Raw genomic sequence first — 18,036 nt, 5'->3', positions numbered from 1 at the left:
CAGCAGACGGCTCTTTACGCTCACGTCCATGATCGGGAGGGCGAGCAAACTCGGCAAAGGTAAGACAACTGTGCCATGTTAGTCTCACAGAACTGACCTGAGTCCAGCCTAAAAGTTTCAGGCCGTCAACACCAATGTAAGAAATAATCCTCCTGAAGGTTTGAACAGCTTTAAGAACACATCTGACCAGATGGAAATGTTTGGATTAAACGGGGTGTGATGAAAACACAACAGACACAATGAATTATGAATTACTGAGACTTTTTTTTGCTTCACAATCATAACTCAGAACTGTGGGAAATGAACTGTCTGCATTTGTCTACATCTCCTCATCAGTGACAGACTGAAAGGAAACCACTCAGAGATGGAGGCTTCATATCATCAGCAGCTTATTTCATTCAGTAAATATTTTAGTTCAAGGACCAGAGTTGTAAATAGTTTTATTTTGAAAGGTCATGTGTTGTGACATAAAAGTTTTAGTTTCCCAGAACAATGAGGCAGCATGAGCAGAGATGAAACATATAATGACACCTCTACAGCCATATGTGCTGCTACAATTCATTTCATAGATAAAAATAAGTTATTACACTGATGACTGTCTCTGTGTTAAAGTATGTGTTACAGTGTGGAATGACTTGTAATTATTAATGGAGTCATCTCCACAGATCTGGTTTATTTCTTTTTCAGAGAACCTCTTTGTGCTCTCTTTCTCACCTCTGCATCTTCCCGCATGGACACACCAAACAAACCCTTTCGTTTCTCTAATCGCAGCTCTGTCTGTTTGTCATTCTTCCATTTTGTAACAGAATATAGATAACAGCTCTGCCTTGCGTTAAATGGAATAGGTTGTGAATAGGTTTAGGACACGTTTACAGACAACAATTTGTTAAACTGTGCTTCAGCTTCGGCAGTGACTTGCTTCCAAGTCCAAGAGTCTATTTTAGGTACATGACTGTAATGTGTTAAGGCAATATTTAACAGCTCTCTGTAATGTTCACAGAACCAGAATCTATTTGCCAAGAGTATTACGAGTGGGAGGAATTTGACTTGATAAACTTTTATTTGGACGGGATCTTGTAGGTTACAAAAGGGACAAGTGGACTGGTAGGCCAGTGTTTAAAGTGCTACATGTTGTATAATTTACTTTAATATTAATACATTATTACAGCTTTGTTCATTGATATCTTAATAATAACACTGATCCGAAAGACTAAGTGTGTTAGAGAAGGCTCGTGGGGAGTTAGTGCCCAGCTCTGCAGCCCTTTTAGTTCATAGTTTTGGTTTTATAGACCACGAACCTGCAAATTTATCATCATTCAAGACCCTTTCCAGCAGCGGCTGGCAGCTGCTTTCTTTAAACAAGCTGTGATAAACTCACCGTACATGACCCGTGCAGTGCCAAACAGCAGCACTACACTCGCTGGTTACCATAGTGGAGCATTAAAGCAGGGGGAATATTTTTTTCTCAGGATTGGTGGTGACCAAATCACCACTGAAACGCCAGTAAATGCTCAGGTGACCACACTAACTCACTGCTAAGCTGTAGATTTATAAGCTGCAGTTACTGTATGTAGCTCTGCTCCCACCTGTGCACTGAAAACTCTGCAGGGCACTAACATACCACACAGACAGGCTAAGAGAATTTCAAGGTCAGGAAAATACCAAACTCTCAGAGAGCTGCTTGAGCTGATCTTAGCACCGCCACAATTACAGAGGCCTTGCGAACTAACTAGTCAAACTAAAAACTGACATGCTTTGATTTGCCTAGATTTCTTTACACCGTGACCAGAAATGGGCGCTGTTAGTCCAGAGCGGGCCGAGCTAAAACATGTGGCAGATGGTTTACAGAGTCAAAGGCAGATGGGGAAATCACTTTGGAGATGTGGGGTAGAGGTAGGAGTCAGATCAACAGGGTTTATGGAAAATGTGGTTTCAATTTGGAGAAAAAACAAAACTAACACTAGCATGTTACTGCGGTGAGACAGCTGCTGATCATCCTGACCATGGTTTGAACTGTTTTACAGTGAATTTAACTTTATACTAGTGGCTCATACCTTTAAAAACATTGGTCAAAGCAGAGCTAATGTAAACCTGTCTTATAATCTACTACCACTACTACTACTAATAATAATAATAATAATAACAATAATAATACTATATAGTGAGTATAAGGAGAAAATACAGCCTGTTCCAGGTGTCTGTAGTTTTTGTGGTGAGATACTGCAGGATCTGCCTGTGTGTTTTAAGTAGCAATCATACAACTTCATTGACCTCTCTGTATTCTCATTAGGAAACATTATGGACTGGCAGAATAGCAGTGGACTGCTTTATTGCAAAATGTGCTAATGATCAGTAAAGTCTGGCAGGCATAGAAACACTTCCACCCATATGTCTGAGTTACAGCTGCTGTGGTGTCATTCAGACAGTGCTAATTTGCTTGCTTTTAGGTTGAGGCCCAGAACAACCAGAGGGTTCAGCAGCAGCAGCAAAGATGGGCATAGGTGATTATTTAACCTAGAAGCTTAAATGGAGATTCATAGTAGAATACTGGGGAGCAAAAGACTACATCTTGATTTGCCAACAGACATTCCTCTTATGTTGATCTGGTGACATTTAATCCACTGCAAGTTAGAAGCTGATAGTTCCGAGGGAGTACTCCCAACTTCTAATATAAATGCGTCATCAGCGCATCTGCTCAGGAAAACATGAACACCTGCAGCAAAATGTTAGTCTGGAATCTCTGAGCTGCCTAAAAAAGACAATTTAAAACAGAAAAGAGGAGTAGGTTAACACAAAATGCTGGCAAAGACGTCATTTAAGCACAAATCTACTGAATACCAATAAAAATGTACAGCACGTTTCACAACACAAACAGGCCTATTGTCGGATTTTGGTAAAAAACTGTAACATCAGGGAGGTTTATCTTCGGCGAATCTTGGCTGGAGAGATTTTGCCCAGGTTTGACTTTCTACTGGGATGACCGCCCCATTGCACTTTACCGTGTCTGAGGTATTTTTTCAGATTGCAGCATTCGCTGTAGTTTGTGAGAGTCAACTGTAGTTAGTTAGTAGTGCAGCTAAACATAAAAATATCAAATAAACATCAGTCCTTATCTTGACCAATGGAGTGAACCACACAGCATAGTGTTAATGTGCTTAAATGTCGATGAAATTTTGACTAAACTGAACTAAACTTTTCAGAATTCAAAAGTTCAGGCTTCTACAAACAAAGACGACAGACCTTTTTCACAACAGACGTGTCGACTTGAATATAATAGCATTAACGATGACTGTACCACTGAAGTGACCCAGAAAGACATGACAGTGAGCAAGCATACACCACCAGGACCCTGGAACCATGTGTACGAGACAGACCGACAGACAGACTGAAAATTATGGCTAAAATGCTGCCCATGTGGACACGCGGTGAGATGAATAAGATTTAAGCACTGCGACAGTTTAAAGTTGATGCTGCTGCTGTTGGCTATTGACGCTATTAAGAATGGACAGTGTATGCGTGACCTCACCCGCAGGTTTCCAAAGGGTTGTTTTGCAGCTTAAAATATGTGAAGCTGGCCGCCGTTATATTGGCTGTCCTACTACTTCTGCCTCCCAGCTCATCTAAAAATCTGCAAAGATGTAGATCATCATTCTGTAGCCAGTCTCAAGCAGCCACTCATTTCCCAGCCATGGAGGTTGCTGCTTGCCTACATGCCCTTGTTGTAGAAAAGTATTGTGACTTCAAAGCTTGCCAGTACTGCAGGGTCTCCCTTTCACTGCCTGTCCTGAGGCCATGTTTGGGGTCCACACTGAAGCTCTGTCACTGAGAGACCTTTACATAGGCCCTGCCTTCACCTTTCCGATGACTGGGACTTGTTTGTGGTTCGGTGGTTCTTGTGTCGGATCTACAGTAAAAAGATTGTGAACATTGTCAGTACTCAAGAAGTAGTTTTAATTAATGTTGGAATCAACCTGAATCAACAATTCTTTTATAGTTTATTTATAGTTTATGCAGGATAATTATGTAATTTTGTCACCATAACAGAGATTGTTTGCTGTACTAAACTTTTATCTGATCTGAATCACTCAGTGTTAGAGGGCTTGTTCTCTCTCTCGGGCTGAAGATGCCTATCAACAGCTTAGAGGACGCCTTGACCCAGGATAGGGGCTGGTTATTTATTTGCAGCTCTGTGTGACAGCAGGTTATTTGTCTTCATGCTAAATAAAATTCAAGGCTTGATATGGAAGCAAAGAATATTCTTGAAAGTATGGAGGTTCTACAAACATAAAGTTGTGGGACTGATGGCCAAAAAGATTGCATTAAACAGAGCTCTCCTCTTGTAGCCCAAGTCAGGCTCACGCTTACAGTGACAACACAGTATAGAACCAAACGAGCGAGAGTTTGCTGTTTTTTCTGAGTGAACGCTGAGAAAAGAACCCCTGCCACATGGCTGCTGAAGGAGGTTGTCTGCCTGGTTGGAGCTCACATCGACATCTGCTCCACACCAGTCACGCTCACACTGGAAATCCAAACAGCCCCCACCTCATTTATAAAAACTCAATTTATACACACACACACATAAACATGGACATATGCATTTTGTTCCAGGGGGCGTGTGATTGGATGCCAGTGTTTATACACAGTGTTAAAGACATTCAACTGACTTTGCCCACTTATCTTTTCCCATCTGTTAAGAGATGATAATTTCTTACCATACTTACCATACTTCAAACAAACATCTAAGCATATGCGAAGGAAGAAGTGCCTCCACCTGTTCTCTACCTGCTCTCTTCAGTGACTGTCATGGTAGCTCTGACAGATTTGGGACAGTGTCTCCTTGAATGCTCTCTGGGTGTTGCGCATGGATGTCCACATGAACAGAAGTCAGTGTGTGAAGAATGAAAAACAAAGAGATTTAGAAAGAAGATCAGAGCCTGCCTCTCGTCAAACCTCTGCACTCCTAGACAATAATTGCATCAATACTAATTCTACCATCGTGGTTCAGATGCTGTTCAGACTCCTCCATGCTGCTTGTAGGCAAACATACATGAGAGTTCATGCGTGTGGGTGTTTCTTGTGTATGAGTAGGATTTTAAATATTTGTTGTTGTTTTTTCTTTTCAGTTCTTTATCCACTGCCAACAGGACTCGGATTTGACAGCTGAAAAAAAAGATATTTTAACACACTCCTTTGAATAAGGCTATTGATATCGAGATATTTATCTGCAGAAGCACAGATCCAGCCCTAAATCATCCAAAAAGAAGTACACAGAGGCTTAAAGTATGTCCTCCTTTCATAATATTTTTAAATATATTTGCAGTCCCAAGAGGACAGAATTTCCCATTGATCAGCCCAAAAAAATAATAGCTGGGCTTGTAATTTTTCTGAAGATATTCATTATCTAAAATCTCTTTTTAAGGAGAAATCCTTGATCTGGCACCGTGATCAAGTCAAAATATTCTTGGACACAAAAAATATCTAAATCTAATATCTAAAATTGCATTGAAACTGAGTACTGTGATGCTCTGCAGGGGACCTATACTTAATCCTCTCATTAACTTCAAATGTCATTTTATAATGCTACAATCATCCTTCCAGGTTTATGCACATTTAATGGCCCTTTTTCAATTGAATTTAATATGATGTTTGTTTTATCCAGCACTTCTCAGTACTACTTGTCCAGGGCGTACCCTGCCTCTCACCCAATGTATTATATTATATTATATATATTATATTATATTATATTATATTATATTATATTATATTATATTATATTATATAATTTATTATATATAATTATATTATTATATTATATAATGATATTATATTATTGTTTATATACATTTTATATTTGTATTTATACAAGCCTGTTGCATTTTGGCAGTGGTTAATTTTAAAAAATGTTTTACCTTTCATTGGGTAAAGCATTTATATGTTGTACACTGAGCCTGGTTATGTTTCCCTGCTTGCCCAGCTCCAGCTACATAGTGATGTGTAGTAGTGATGTGATTACAAGCCAGTGTAGCATCAACATGATTTCAAGATTGTAGCATTAAACATATAGACAGAGCAGACTTTGATTGTCCCTCAGGGTGACGGTTGTATGGGTGGTTTCATGATCATTCGTCAGAATGCAGGATCAAATCAAATCAAATCAAATCAAATCAAATCAAATCAAATCAAATCAAATCAAATCAATTTTATTTGTATAGCCCAAAGACACAAAGTACATTTGCCTCAGAGGGCTTTACAATCTGTACAGGGAGTGACACTGTCTGTCCTTAGACCCTCGGAGACCAACATGCCCCCCTCCCCTGTCTGAATGCTTCACATTGTCTTTCTCACTGAGTTGTTTACAGTGGACATATTTTCGAGGGAAAAATGAACACTGATTTACAAAGTGTGTATAATGGATGAGGTCTGGCTTGACTTCTTTCCCGAGTTATTCATTTGTTTTTACTCACAACTAGTTCACACACTTCAAACGTTCCCCACTGATGACTAGTTCCACTGTGTGTGTGTGTGTGTGTGTGTGTGTGTGTGTGTGTGTGTGTGTGTGTGTGTGTGTGTGTGTGTGTGTGTGTGTGTGTGTGCTGCTATCAGAGAGATCAACAGATGTAATCATGTAGAAATGTTTTGATGTTAGCATGGTTTGATGTCTCTCACGACCTGTTGTGTAACATCTTCGACACAGGTTTTGTTCTGTCTCAGCTGTAACAGGTAGCCTGGCTGTGTGGAGCAGACAGTGTGTTGTGTTGAATTATTGAATATAAGACGGCAGTAAATATTTGAGTCCTGTAGACATTATTAATGCAATTGTGGTGGATTAAAATAAAACATTTTAATTCAGTTAATATTATTTAATCCCTAAATATACCTAACATGTGCATGTTTTTGACTGTAAATTTGAAGAGGGCAGGTTTGAGTGGGTTAATCAGATACATGCAGGTACACATACAAAGTAGGTATGTATTTTTTTGAGCAGGCTCCAGGGCAAACAACAGCTCAACTAACATGTATGCACAAAACTAAAAACACTTAAGTCTGTCACCATTCAGCTGATATTTCCAGAGCTCTGTTCTGTTCATCCACATCCAGCAAGACATCCTGACACTAACAGCCATGAAATGAGCATGTTCACGGTCCCAACATCTCCAACAGGCCTCCACACTTCACCTTTCTCATTTATATCTTCAGTCAGGGTCAACTCTAAACTGTAGTAGCTGCACGCTAATGACATGAGGGTCATTGCAGGCTATCAATTACAAATGCTTGTTGTGTAATCTGATCCAGATCTGCTCCTGCACCCTGTTCTCCATCCCTGTCTGCTTTACTGAAGGAAGCAGAGACAGGCTGAGTGAAGAACATCATAACAAACTTTACTTCTGCTGTCTGGCTTTACGTTTACATCCTAGTGGACCTTTAAATGCCATGACATATGTGTCTGCCTTCACTTAAAGTACAGAAATATTACTTACTTAACTCTTAGACCTCCTGGACGTGACTTATTTTTATGAGGAGTGAACCCGAAATCCTCTGTGGTATTTGTCCTGATATAAAATGTGCTTTAAGCAATATGAAATATTTTGGATTGGATCCCAGATCCTTTCAAAGATGTTGCATGATTTGTTCTTTTTTTATTAGACCTGTTCATTGCTGTTTAAAAAGCCTTTGATCCTTTAATCATTTCAATCCTTCTCTGATCATAACTGTGTATCACCAGTTCTTCTTGTTTACACAAGAAAGCTGAACATAAAACGCATCGCTTCCTGTGTGGCAGAGGATTTCTCCCGGGAAAGACCTACTGACCACCAAGTGTATCAAACATAGCAAATGTAAACACTCTGATGAACTGACTTACTAAGAACTCAGTGTGCCGTGTGACATTTCAGAGGACGCATTAGCCTCTGAACGTGGGTCACTGAGAGAACTGAAGGTCAGCAGCAGTGGCACAGTCAGGCATGCTTATAGTACAAGTTGTGATGCTTGTGAGCGTTTCCTAGCTGACAGGACCAAATGTGTCTTTCAGCATGCTACAGATGTGTGATGGATTGTGGGGTATTGAATCAAAAGAATACAGTGGTTGTGTCACATTGTGTCAAAAGAAGGCTGCCCTCCTCAGCTGCATTTGGACAAACCTTTGGACCGGAACCGTCTCCATCCAGTATGATGTGACTGTTGGCATGGTGGTGCAGTGGTTAGCATTGTCACCTTACCGCAAGAAAGTTCAGGATTAAAACTCACCAGCTGGTGGTTTCCTGGCTGGGGTCTTTCTGTGGGGAGTTGACATGTTTTCTTCACGTGTTTGTGGGCTCTGTCTGGGTACTCCCATGCAGGCTTTCCCACATTCAGGTTAATTGGCGAGTCTAAATTGCCCATAATGGTTGTCTGTGTGTCAGTGACGAACTGGTAACCTGTTTAGGGTGTACCCCACCTCTTGGCAATTGTCATCTAGGGGTGGCTCCAAGGATAAGCGGTTATGGAAAATAATTAAAGGTGCAGTGTGTAAGATTTAGGGCCTGTATTTTCAGAATAAGGTATGCATATATCATATTCATAACCATGTTTTCATGCATATATAATCATCTGAAAATAAGATTTTTTTTTTGTTTTTGTTCCTTAAAAATGATCCTTTTATATCTACAAGGAGGTCCTCTTTTTTTGAGGCCACCAAGTTGAAACACCATGTTTCTACAGTAGCCCAGAACAGACAAACTAAACACTGACTCTAGAGATGACCTTTCAAATGTTGTTTCTCCTTTACACTAGGAAGGTGAGGGTGAGAAGATTGCAATGTAGCAATTACACCAACAGATGCAATTAAATTCTACACACAAGACCTTTAAATGAATAAATAAAATGGCAAAGTATCCATCCAGTCATGACCTCACTCAAATGTCTGATGTTCTTAAGTTATGCTGTGGTCAGTGGAATAACAGAACTTGTCACTGATCCACATTATTCAGACATTTTGACATGAATCTGAATAAAGTCTTCACTTGTCTTCTTGCTGCTAGTATTGAAGATCTAGTCTAGTCCAGTCTCATCAGGTCTGGTAGGGTGCCTTTGAAATCACTGCTGGTCTCAGGTCTGTGTCATTATGATTGGATCTGAGCAGACTCGCTATCATCATCGCGAGAGAAGAATTAGCTTTCTTCAAAAACGTCTTATTTCCTTTCAACACATCACACAGCACAGCCACATGTTCACAGACAACACAGACATAAATGTTGTCAGGGGGAAGTCCGTGGGTTTTGGCATCCTCTCAGCGTCCTCACATATTTCCCATGAGCAGAGATAAATAATGACTTTTGTCCATGAACCCAGAGAAAACACATAAATATACTTATGCAAGTATATACATAAAAAGTAAATAAATAAATGAGAACATATTATGTTCATATTTAAATGATTTAAAAAAAAGCCATGTGAATTGTTCACATCAAATATATGTCTTATGAAAACATGTAAAATAATTCCAGATGACTTAAACAAGTGTTTAACCTTACGTTGATGTTTTCCATGTAGTAAACATCCTAACCTTCTCCATTCTTACTGTCTTACTTTAAGCTCACTGGTCATCATGCACCATAATTTACAAATGAAACGAAGATCAAACAGTTTACTACAATACGTTACATCATCTCTTTGTTTGTTAAGATGATAAACACACACAGCCAGTCACAGAAACTCCCTTTGGTAAAGCAGACATGGACAGGACTAACAATTAAAGCATCAGATAGAGAGAACGAGAAAGGGAGGCAGTGTGTATCTGACCATGTTATGTCACATTTATGTCCATTTTTTGTTGTTGACAGAACTTCATTGACTTTGCTGCTTACTAACCAGCTGTACAAAAACACCAGAGCTGGTAGCACTGAGAAACACTTTAAGTCTCCTGCTTGTTTAGTTTATGATGCTGTTAACTTTCTGTTGTTTGTTGCAGTACAGCGTACAGTGTGTCCGTTCACAGAGCCTCTGTGAAGTCACTGCTGCTGACTCCAACTTCCTTTTGGTAGACATCAGTAAGGGTGCAATGTCATCTTTGACTGCACACACTGACTGCTACAACCCTCAGGGGCCACGTTTAACTCATTTTAATAAAAAAATAAAAATAAAAACAGGGAAGACATGGCTCCAGTCTGTAATAAGGCGCCGACCTACAACCAGCACAGGCAAAGGGAGGCGAGAGGCCTGTTCAGGTCAGATCAGGTTAATAGTCCCTTTTGGATAAAAGGGACCAGAGAACAATTAACCTGAGTTTTTTGTAATTAATAATGCATGACAGGTGAGTAGGTTTTACATGGGTCTGTTTCAAGCCCTACACCCCCTAGCCTCTAGTGGATCTGTAAGTGGACAATGGTAGAAGACTGTGGTACTATTAGTCAGACTCATGCAGGACCACTGATGTCAGGTCCAAGAGTTCAGGTCCGAGAGGAGTCCAACTCAAGACGAACACCACACAGCGCCAATGTTTTCATTATTTATTAATCAGATATGTTTCATTTGAACAGTTTTGCATTTGCCTTTGAGCATTTTTATAAAGTGACTATCAGAGTAAAGTTTTTTTATATAGCTCCAAATGATAACAGAAGTTAGCTTTTATAGAGCAGGTCTAGACTGTACTCTTTATAATATTACTTACATCAATTCCCAACAGTGAGCTGAATGAACTGTACACACTACACTGTGGTAAACAGAAATTACCTTTTAATCAGTAATGTCTTTAGCGTCTGATTGGTGCCAAACCAAAGCTGTAATTTCACTCACCTTGTGGAAACATTCCAAAGGAGAAGAGAGAAGTTAACCGGACTTAGCAGAGCATTTCTTTATTATCATTATCATTATTTTCAGATGGAAAAACCTGGTGGAGGCAGGAGGCGTCGACGACCCAGCATCACCTGAAGAACTGGAAGGTGAGCATGAGCTTGTGAATGCATGACTCTCAGAAGGAAAAGACGGATTTGCAAGGCAGACTGTTTGGCATATATGTTTCAGCATCAGCCGGTTTCCACTACATGGCCCATTTGATCTGGCCCTTAAGTTCCTGCCAGACACTGCAGAGAAACTCATTTCATAAGTGATGTTAAAATATTAACCTTACCTGCACAGTGAGAAGGTGTCACATGTCAATTAAGTAATTAAAGAGGTGCAGGTGATGGCTGCTGGTGTCCCACAAGGCTGTGGAGACAGAGCTTGTGTAGGCTCAAAGCCAGACAAAGGGAACCCAGACACAATTTCCATGTCAAAGAGCTGATGGAACAGGATAGATCGGCTTACCCAGGCAAGCTTTCAGTTTCCACAATGTATGTAACACTGTATATTACTAAAATAGTCCTAGCTGCATGGTCCATGGATGTTCCAGACCGAAATAGCTTGACAACTACTGGATGAGTTGCCAAGAAATTTGCTTCATAAATCAGAATGATTGCTTGAATGTCATGTAGCTGGTATCAGCAGGTTTAAAGTTTTTATCTATCTAGTAAAATATCTCTCCATCTACTGATGGGTGTAGTTTGACCATTAGTAGCACTATGCAGCAAATGTTTTTAAAGATTTTGTCAGTATCTCCTGCGGGTGCACAAGTACAGTCCTGCCTGTGGTTTCATGCCATTGCACCGACTGGTGCTAGCACACAAATATGGACTTTAATAAAAGAGGGTTTCACATTTTTCCATAAGAATCTACTGCACTGATGTTTTAATTTGAAGGAAATGCATTCCACATGTTTGTGACACTGTCATGACGTGGGTGTAGGTATAGGGACAGAACATCCCATCCACTCTCCTTAAGCTCCATCTGAGCTGTCTAAAAAAGATTTCAGTTTAATTTCAGTTTAATCTGGTTTCCTCTGGAGAGTTTCCTCTGTCCTCTCAGCTTTTTTTGGTTTTGCTGCTTAAATGTACCATGATATTTGAGTGGAGGTGGAGTGAATATGTGTGCAATATGCGAGCCATGCATCTCTAGTGTCCATATAGACTTTTTCTCAGGGATGAAGCGCACTTGTGTCAAAATCAGCAGGTGGAGGTGCGTAGGAACTGTGTCTTGCAGCACTCTGTCTTTCTCAGCGCCCCACTCCAAACATAATGTAAATGCATCCACACAAATATTAGAATATTGGATATGTTTGTGCCATTACAAGTGTAACGTTGGTCATGGCACAGGTGTTACTGATAGAATGATCTGTTTTAGGGAATTAAATTACCTCTGAGCTTCATGGTGGTACCAACAGGCAACAGCCTACCTGCATGCCTTGATGCAGGTCTACCTAAAATCACGAAGCTGTGCTAACGTTCTGTTCTCGCTCCACAGTTAGGTCAGAGCAGGTTTTTTCCTCCTGTCAACAGCCATGCAGAGCTGGCTCAGCAAGATTTTCCATGGGGACCCTCCTTTGCCTGGAGCTGAGAACTATGAATATATAGTTTTAAACTATAGATATGAAAGTAAAACTGTTATTTGATTTATGAGGTCCATTAATGTTTGCATTAGGTTACTATAGGTTATACTATTGACGGACTCCTTTATATCATTATACCAAGACGTGTTGCACACTCACAACTGAGTTTATTCATATTTCAACATATTCATGTTGTCAGGCACGCCCATCTGCTTTAACCCATACACATTGTTTCACACTGCTCACACAGACACAAGGGGGGGAGACACAGAGTTAGTTAACAGAGCACAACAGGCGGACCTGCATGAAAATACAGCAGGTACAGTAGGCAATGAGACTAATACATATGACCAGGGGGGCCCAAGAAAAACGTGACACACAGAACACGCAAAAAATCACTGCACATTTTTCTGAGTTGTCCTGAAATGGCACGCGAGTCTGCAGACCAGCTTTAGAGTCAAGAACACATCAGCAGCAGATCAAATGTGTGACTTGGGCTACCAAACAAGACCACAGGGAGAGAGGATAAAGCTCAAAACAAATTCAGCCCATCGACCCAGAATCAAAGGCTGCAGTTCTCCAAGGTCTGCTAACCTGAGTGACATGGAGACGTGATGTGTGACAGAACAAACCACTGATATGGGACACCTGGACCCGAGAGATGGGGGCAAAAAGCAGGCACTGATGGATTCATGCTTTTAGTGTCTCACCACTAAAAAACATTTAACCCAGTGACTGCAAACTAACTGCTCTATGAGAGGTTTTATGAAGACGTGCAAATCAGTGAATCCTTTACCAAGTATGCAGCGTAGGCTACTGACCAAAGTAACTACAGTATGTGTTCCTTGATATTGACAGGTGATGCTGTGGGTGGTGGCGTCATTGCTGACATTGGTGGAGGATGTGTTTTCTGAGGAGGACAATAAAAAGGTTCAGTCAGACGTCCAGCATGTATTTAACCAGCCCTCCTGGTCTCCTGCAGAGAATCCGGAACAGGACGGCGGCATCCATGCGCCCTGGCCGGAGGCTGTTGGTAAGTATTTTCTTTTATTATTTCTTCAGCATGGCTACAATCTTTTGGTTGTTTTGTTGCAATGGGAATGAACCTCAATGTAATATTGTAGTACTGAATGTAAAAATGTAATATTATTTAGTATAACGGGAAACTTTAAAAGACATGCGCATTGGAAACACTTCAGCATATTTTCTTCCACTTCTGCACAGGGGCTGCCTGCAGGCATACACTGCTGGGCTTTTTATAAGCTTGAGAAGGGCACACTTCATTTTCATCCTTCATTGTAACATTACTCTAGTTTTTTGGGCAGCTGAGACCCTGAAAACAAAGCTTCATAAATCTGAAGCAGAGGCCATAAAATAGCAGTGTGTCACTTCTACATGACTAATATAGCTTCTGGAAATTTGCCTGGTAGTTTTCAACACTTAGTATGGCCTTGGTCAACTGAACAAGGGCCCCCGTGTACAGGAGGGTAAAAATAATCAATCCAACGTGCAGGTTTCTGTCATGCATCACAGTCCTCTTCATCACAGCCAGCAGAGAAACAAGTCTACAGTACACTGTGGGAATCTTTTTGTATTGTTACCATTATAGAGACAGGTAGTTTGACTCCAGTATCAGATGGGAAATGTCTTCAGGCCCAACTGAAGAGAAAGAACAGAGGGTTACTGTAGCACTCACTGCACACTGTGTCAATCATTGGTGATACTGGTGTTATTCTTGAGGCGCTGTCGGGCAAACCTCGACAGTTGTGTTCCTCCCGTTCTTCTTCTGAGGCTGTGTTTATATGAGTGTGATGGAAAATGAGTGACACGCTGAAGCATCTGCAGTCTCACTACAAACGGTAATAATGCACAGTTAGACATGATTTCCAGAACATTGCCCAATTCACTTGTAACAAGGAATAGTTGTATAATTACATGAAATATTGCAAACCCATGTGGCGTGTTTTAACATGGTTGAATATGTACCTGAGCAGAGTTTAACTGAGAGGGTCCTGTGCTCCTCGCCTGGGGAATATTTGTATGCATTTTTCTGTGCTTTTTCTCCTCATGATTACAAGTTTCCTTTCGTAAACATCAAGGCATGAACTGACAAGCACCTATGCTGCTGTAAATGGGCGTTCTACACTGGTAATAACCATTCCCTTAGGAAATTGCTGCGTGGAGGCATTTAGAGAAAGTGCAGGGCAAAGCCATCCCCAGGTCAGGAAATAGAAATCAGTCAAACACCTGGGCCAGGTCTAGTTTGAAATGTTCCTGGCAACTTCAACTCTTGTTGGATTTCCGCCAGCAGCTCAGCTCCCCTATTGGTAATGACCGTGAGTAGTGACAGTATTTTTTGCAGCACTTGGCTGATAACCGGAGGAATTTCACTCACAGTTTCAACGCCCACGTCTGCTTCCAATTTAATCACACATGCGACGTCTGCGATCTCATAAAGCTCCGTTTTAATCCAGAACATAAACTAAAGTGTGAGAAGTTTTTCACCTTTCAGTCTCAAAAGGCCAGAGCAGACATCTGAGGCGGTATTCAGAAAGTCTTGCGTTACGATCCGGAGTCCTCGATGATGTAAAGTTCATCACAAACTGCTGGAAGCTCCATTTACTGAGGGACTGAGAGGATTTATATGCTAAGAGAAGTGGGCGGACTTGACCTGGTTTGACACTGTTACTATCGGTACTCACTTTGTCTACAGACATGGGTTGACATGTGAAATAAAGCAAAAATCAAGATACAGAAGTGTTAAAACGAACCAGAATACAGATTACATTACATCACATTTCAAATGTAACTTTTTCAATTTATTTTCTTGAATCAAATTAAATCATTGTTCATTATTTTTAAAACTGGATTTAAATGTAAAGATGAGTTATATATCAATTAAATTAATATATAAGTATATTTAATGAGTTCTAAAATTGACATGCTGCTCATTTTTCAAAGTTTCTCTGCCAGTTTTGGATCTACTTTTAGTCATAGAATATTTTGTGAATACATCTATATATGCTTTCTTCTTCTTGTATGCTCCAGTCAGTGTCCGTGATGCCTTGTTGTGGCTCTCATGCAGAAATAAAAACAACTTCCTCCTGATACAGCTGCTGATCATGCAGCTGGACCAGGATATCATAAATGAGGGAGTTTAACTAAGCAGAGCTGACATGCCAAAGATAGTTACATACACCAAGAATTTTCTCTTTAACATATGGTTAAATGAATAAAAGTGAAACAAGATGTCTTTGTGAACCTTTGACACCCTGTGTTTGAGATGTTTTCTTGATATGAATTAATATAATGTTCTAAATGATAAACAGTTATCTGCGCAATATTAGGCTATTCCCAATTACAGTGTCACACAGTAAAATACTTCAAATTCAATATATAAATATCACATTATCAAAAAGAGAGATTGTCATTAACATCCTGTGCTAGTAATATGTTTAAAGCTACACAACGTTTAGAAGACAACATGTAATATGAGAGGCTCATAGTAACAAATCCACTTGATGCTTCAGTTCCCCTCAGCGTCCCAGAATATTTGAGCATCTTTTAGCTAATTGTTTGTGTTTATAGTTTTACTTGCTTCACTCTTATTACTCTCATGTTGTTGATTTCAGTGACAATTCTCTGATAAACCCACTGTACACCTCCTGCTCAGCAGCAAATAGACACAGTTAGAGACTTGTTTTGCTGCCTCTAAGTGGCCAAAAAAAATCCTGACAGTGCCATGTAGTAGTGGTATAAACTGTACCCTTAAACATCCTGTGAAATGAGCATTTCATCAGGAGAGACAAATGAATGAAGTAAAGATAATTGCTTACTATAACAGATGATGATGTGATAATTGAGTGTTGACACAAAGTGACTCTACGGGGAGTTCTTTGTGTTCGAGGGGCGTCAGCCCTGAGCAGCAAGATAGATCCCCCCATGGTGTCCAGACACTGGTGGAAGTGGTTGATGACTCCCCCGAGGCCGCTGGTGGATTAAATGATGAAGCTGATGAAGCTGTGAAGATGGGGTGGAGATGGGGAGGTGGTTGGGTGCTCATAAACAGTGTAAACGTACTAAAAGCATAGAATAAGAATCAAATTTAAAAAGACAAACAGCAAGATGATAAGCTAAAAATGATGTCCCGCTGTGCTATTGGATAGATGACAGCCACAGAAAAAGAGTGTATGCATACTGTATGAACCAATTGGTGTACACCTAATCTGTCACTGTCATCTAACAGCTCTTAATATCACATGAAAACTTGATTTATGGGAGGCAAAAATGTCTTTTTTTGGTGCTTACATGGGCGTCATAATATTTGCATGTTGGAAGTCAGACTGACTACCCATGTGTTTTTTTCTTTTCCTTTTAGAAGAGTGGTCCCTGATGCAGGAAGTGGAAATCCAGCAAAGCAGATGGCGTCGCTCCCCTCGTGACCCAAACTCACCCAGAGCATCAAGGAAGAACCGCAAGAGGACCAAGAGCAGTCGAGACTGTCACTTGGAGAAGAAGCAGATGAAGGTGCGGGATCTCGGCCTGGGCTACGACTCAGATGAGATAATCCTCTTTAAGTACTGCGCTGGCACATGCCACAGCTCACGCAGGAACTACGACCTGGCTGTCAAGGCTCTGATGGACAATGGGAGCATCGCTGACAAGAAGGTCAGCAGTCACCCCTGCTGTCGTCCTACACGCTATGAGCCTGTGTCCTTCATGGACACCCAGACCACATGGCAGACAATCGATAGGCTCTCAGCGGCCAACTGCAGCTGCATGGGCTGATGATCTATCTGCAATACACAAACACGGAGAAGCTCTTGTGTGAAAGAGCAGGATGCTGCAAAGCCCTACAGTTGGTGACATAACCCTGGTTCAGTGCAGTGGCCAGGGTCTTCCCTCCACTGATAGCTTTGGCTGTTGCAAATAGGGGTTCAGGCACATTCAGATAGAGCCTGATGGCTATGTGTCACCAGCCTGGGGCAGTGGAAGGTTTATGTAGATGCCACCAGCAATAAGCACAGAGGAGGAAAAAGTACTGTTCCGGTCCATAGTGGATTATATTTTGTGTCCTTCATTCAGCCTATTGAAGGCTTTCGGGTAATGCAACACCTTGTGGCAGCCATGTTTGAGGGCTTCAGCTCTTTGGCAAAAGAAGCTCTGAGTGTCTGATTACGTTTCTAAACGTGCAGCTTGGCTATTTCACCAGAATTCAGTTTGTTTTGTTGATAACTTCTGTTTGATTTTTGACTGGGAGCTGTTGATATCACCACTAATCTGTTCATTGAAGAAAATCACAGTACACGATCAGCTACCTAGGTCATACGTTAGCAAGTCCTCGAGTAGAAGCTAGTGTTAGAGGAGGCAAAGTGCATGCAGACATTTGTGGCTTAAACATCCAGCTCCAGCAGGTATGAAGGGTAAAAATTTCTTCATTTCTATTCACAAATGATTCATTTGTGCCAAGTAATTAACAGACTGGAAACAACAAACAACAGAACTTAAGTCTACAAGCCAAAATCCAAAGGCTATACACTTATCTCAATCTTAATCATAATAAAGCTGTATTAAGATTGTCCAAGACAGCTTTTGCTGTCATTCATCATTAGAGTGAGACCACCATCAGATATCATCAA

General features: G+C 40.7%; 1 protein-coding gene across 2 annotated transcripts; it reads left to right on the top strand.

The window, feature by feature from the left end:
* Positions 1 to 18,036, top strand: artn (artemin). Of its 2 annotated transcripts, none has more exons than XM_027290569.1 (4): positions 1 to 59; positions 10,855 to 10,916; positions 13,256 to 13,430; positions 16,776 to 18,036. In XM_027290569.1, exons 1-4 carry the CDS (start codon positions 29 to 31, stop codon positions 17,183 to 17,185), a joined length of 678 nt encoding a protein of 225 aa, XP_027146370.1. In that variant the 5' UTR covers positions 1 to 28; the 3' UTR covers positions 17,186 to 18,036. The 2 variants fall into 2 exon arrangements, with proteins under 2 accessions (XP_027146370.1, XP_027146371.1); XM_027290570.1 differs by lacking the exon at positions 1 to 59 and adding an exon at positions 10,375 to 10,428.

This window comes from Larimichthys crocea, chromosome XVII (assembly GCF_000972845.2).
Source record: "Larimichthys crocea isolate SSNF chromosome XVII, L_crocea_2.0, whole genome shotgun sequence".
Lineage (NCBI taxonomy): Eukaryota > Metazoa > Chordata > Actinopteri > Sciaenidae > Larimichthys > Larimichthys crocea.
The sequence above is the reverse complement of the archived record's forward strand: the minus strand, read 5'-3'. Positions and strand labels throughout refer to the sequence as shown.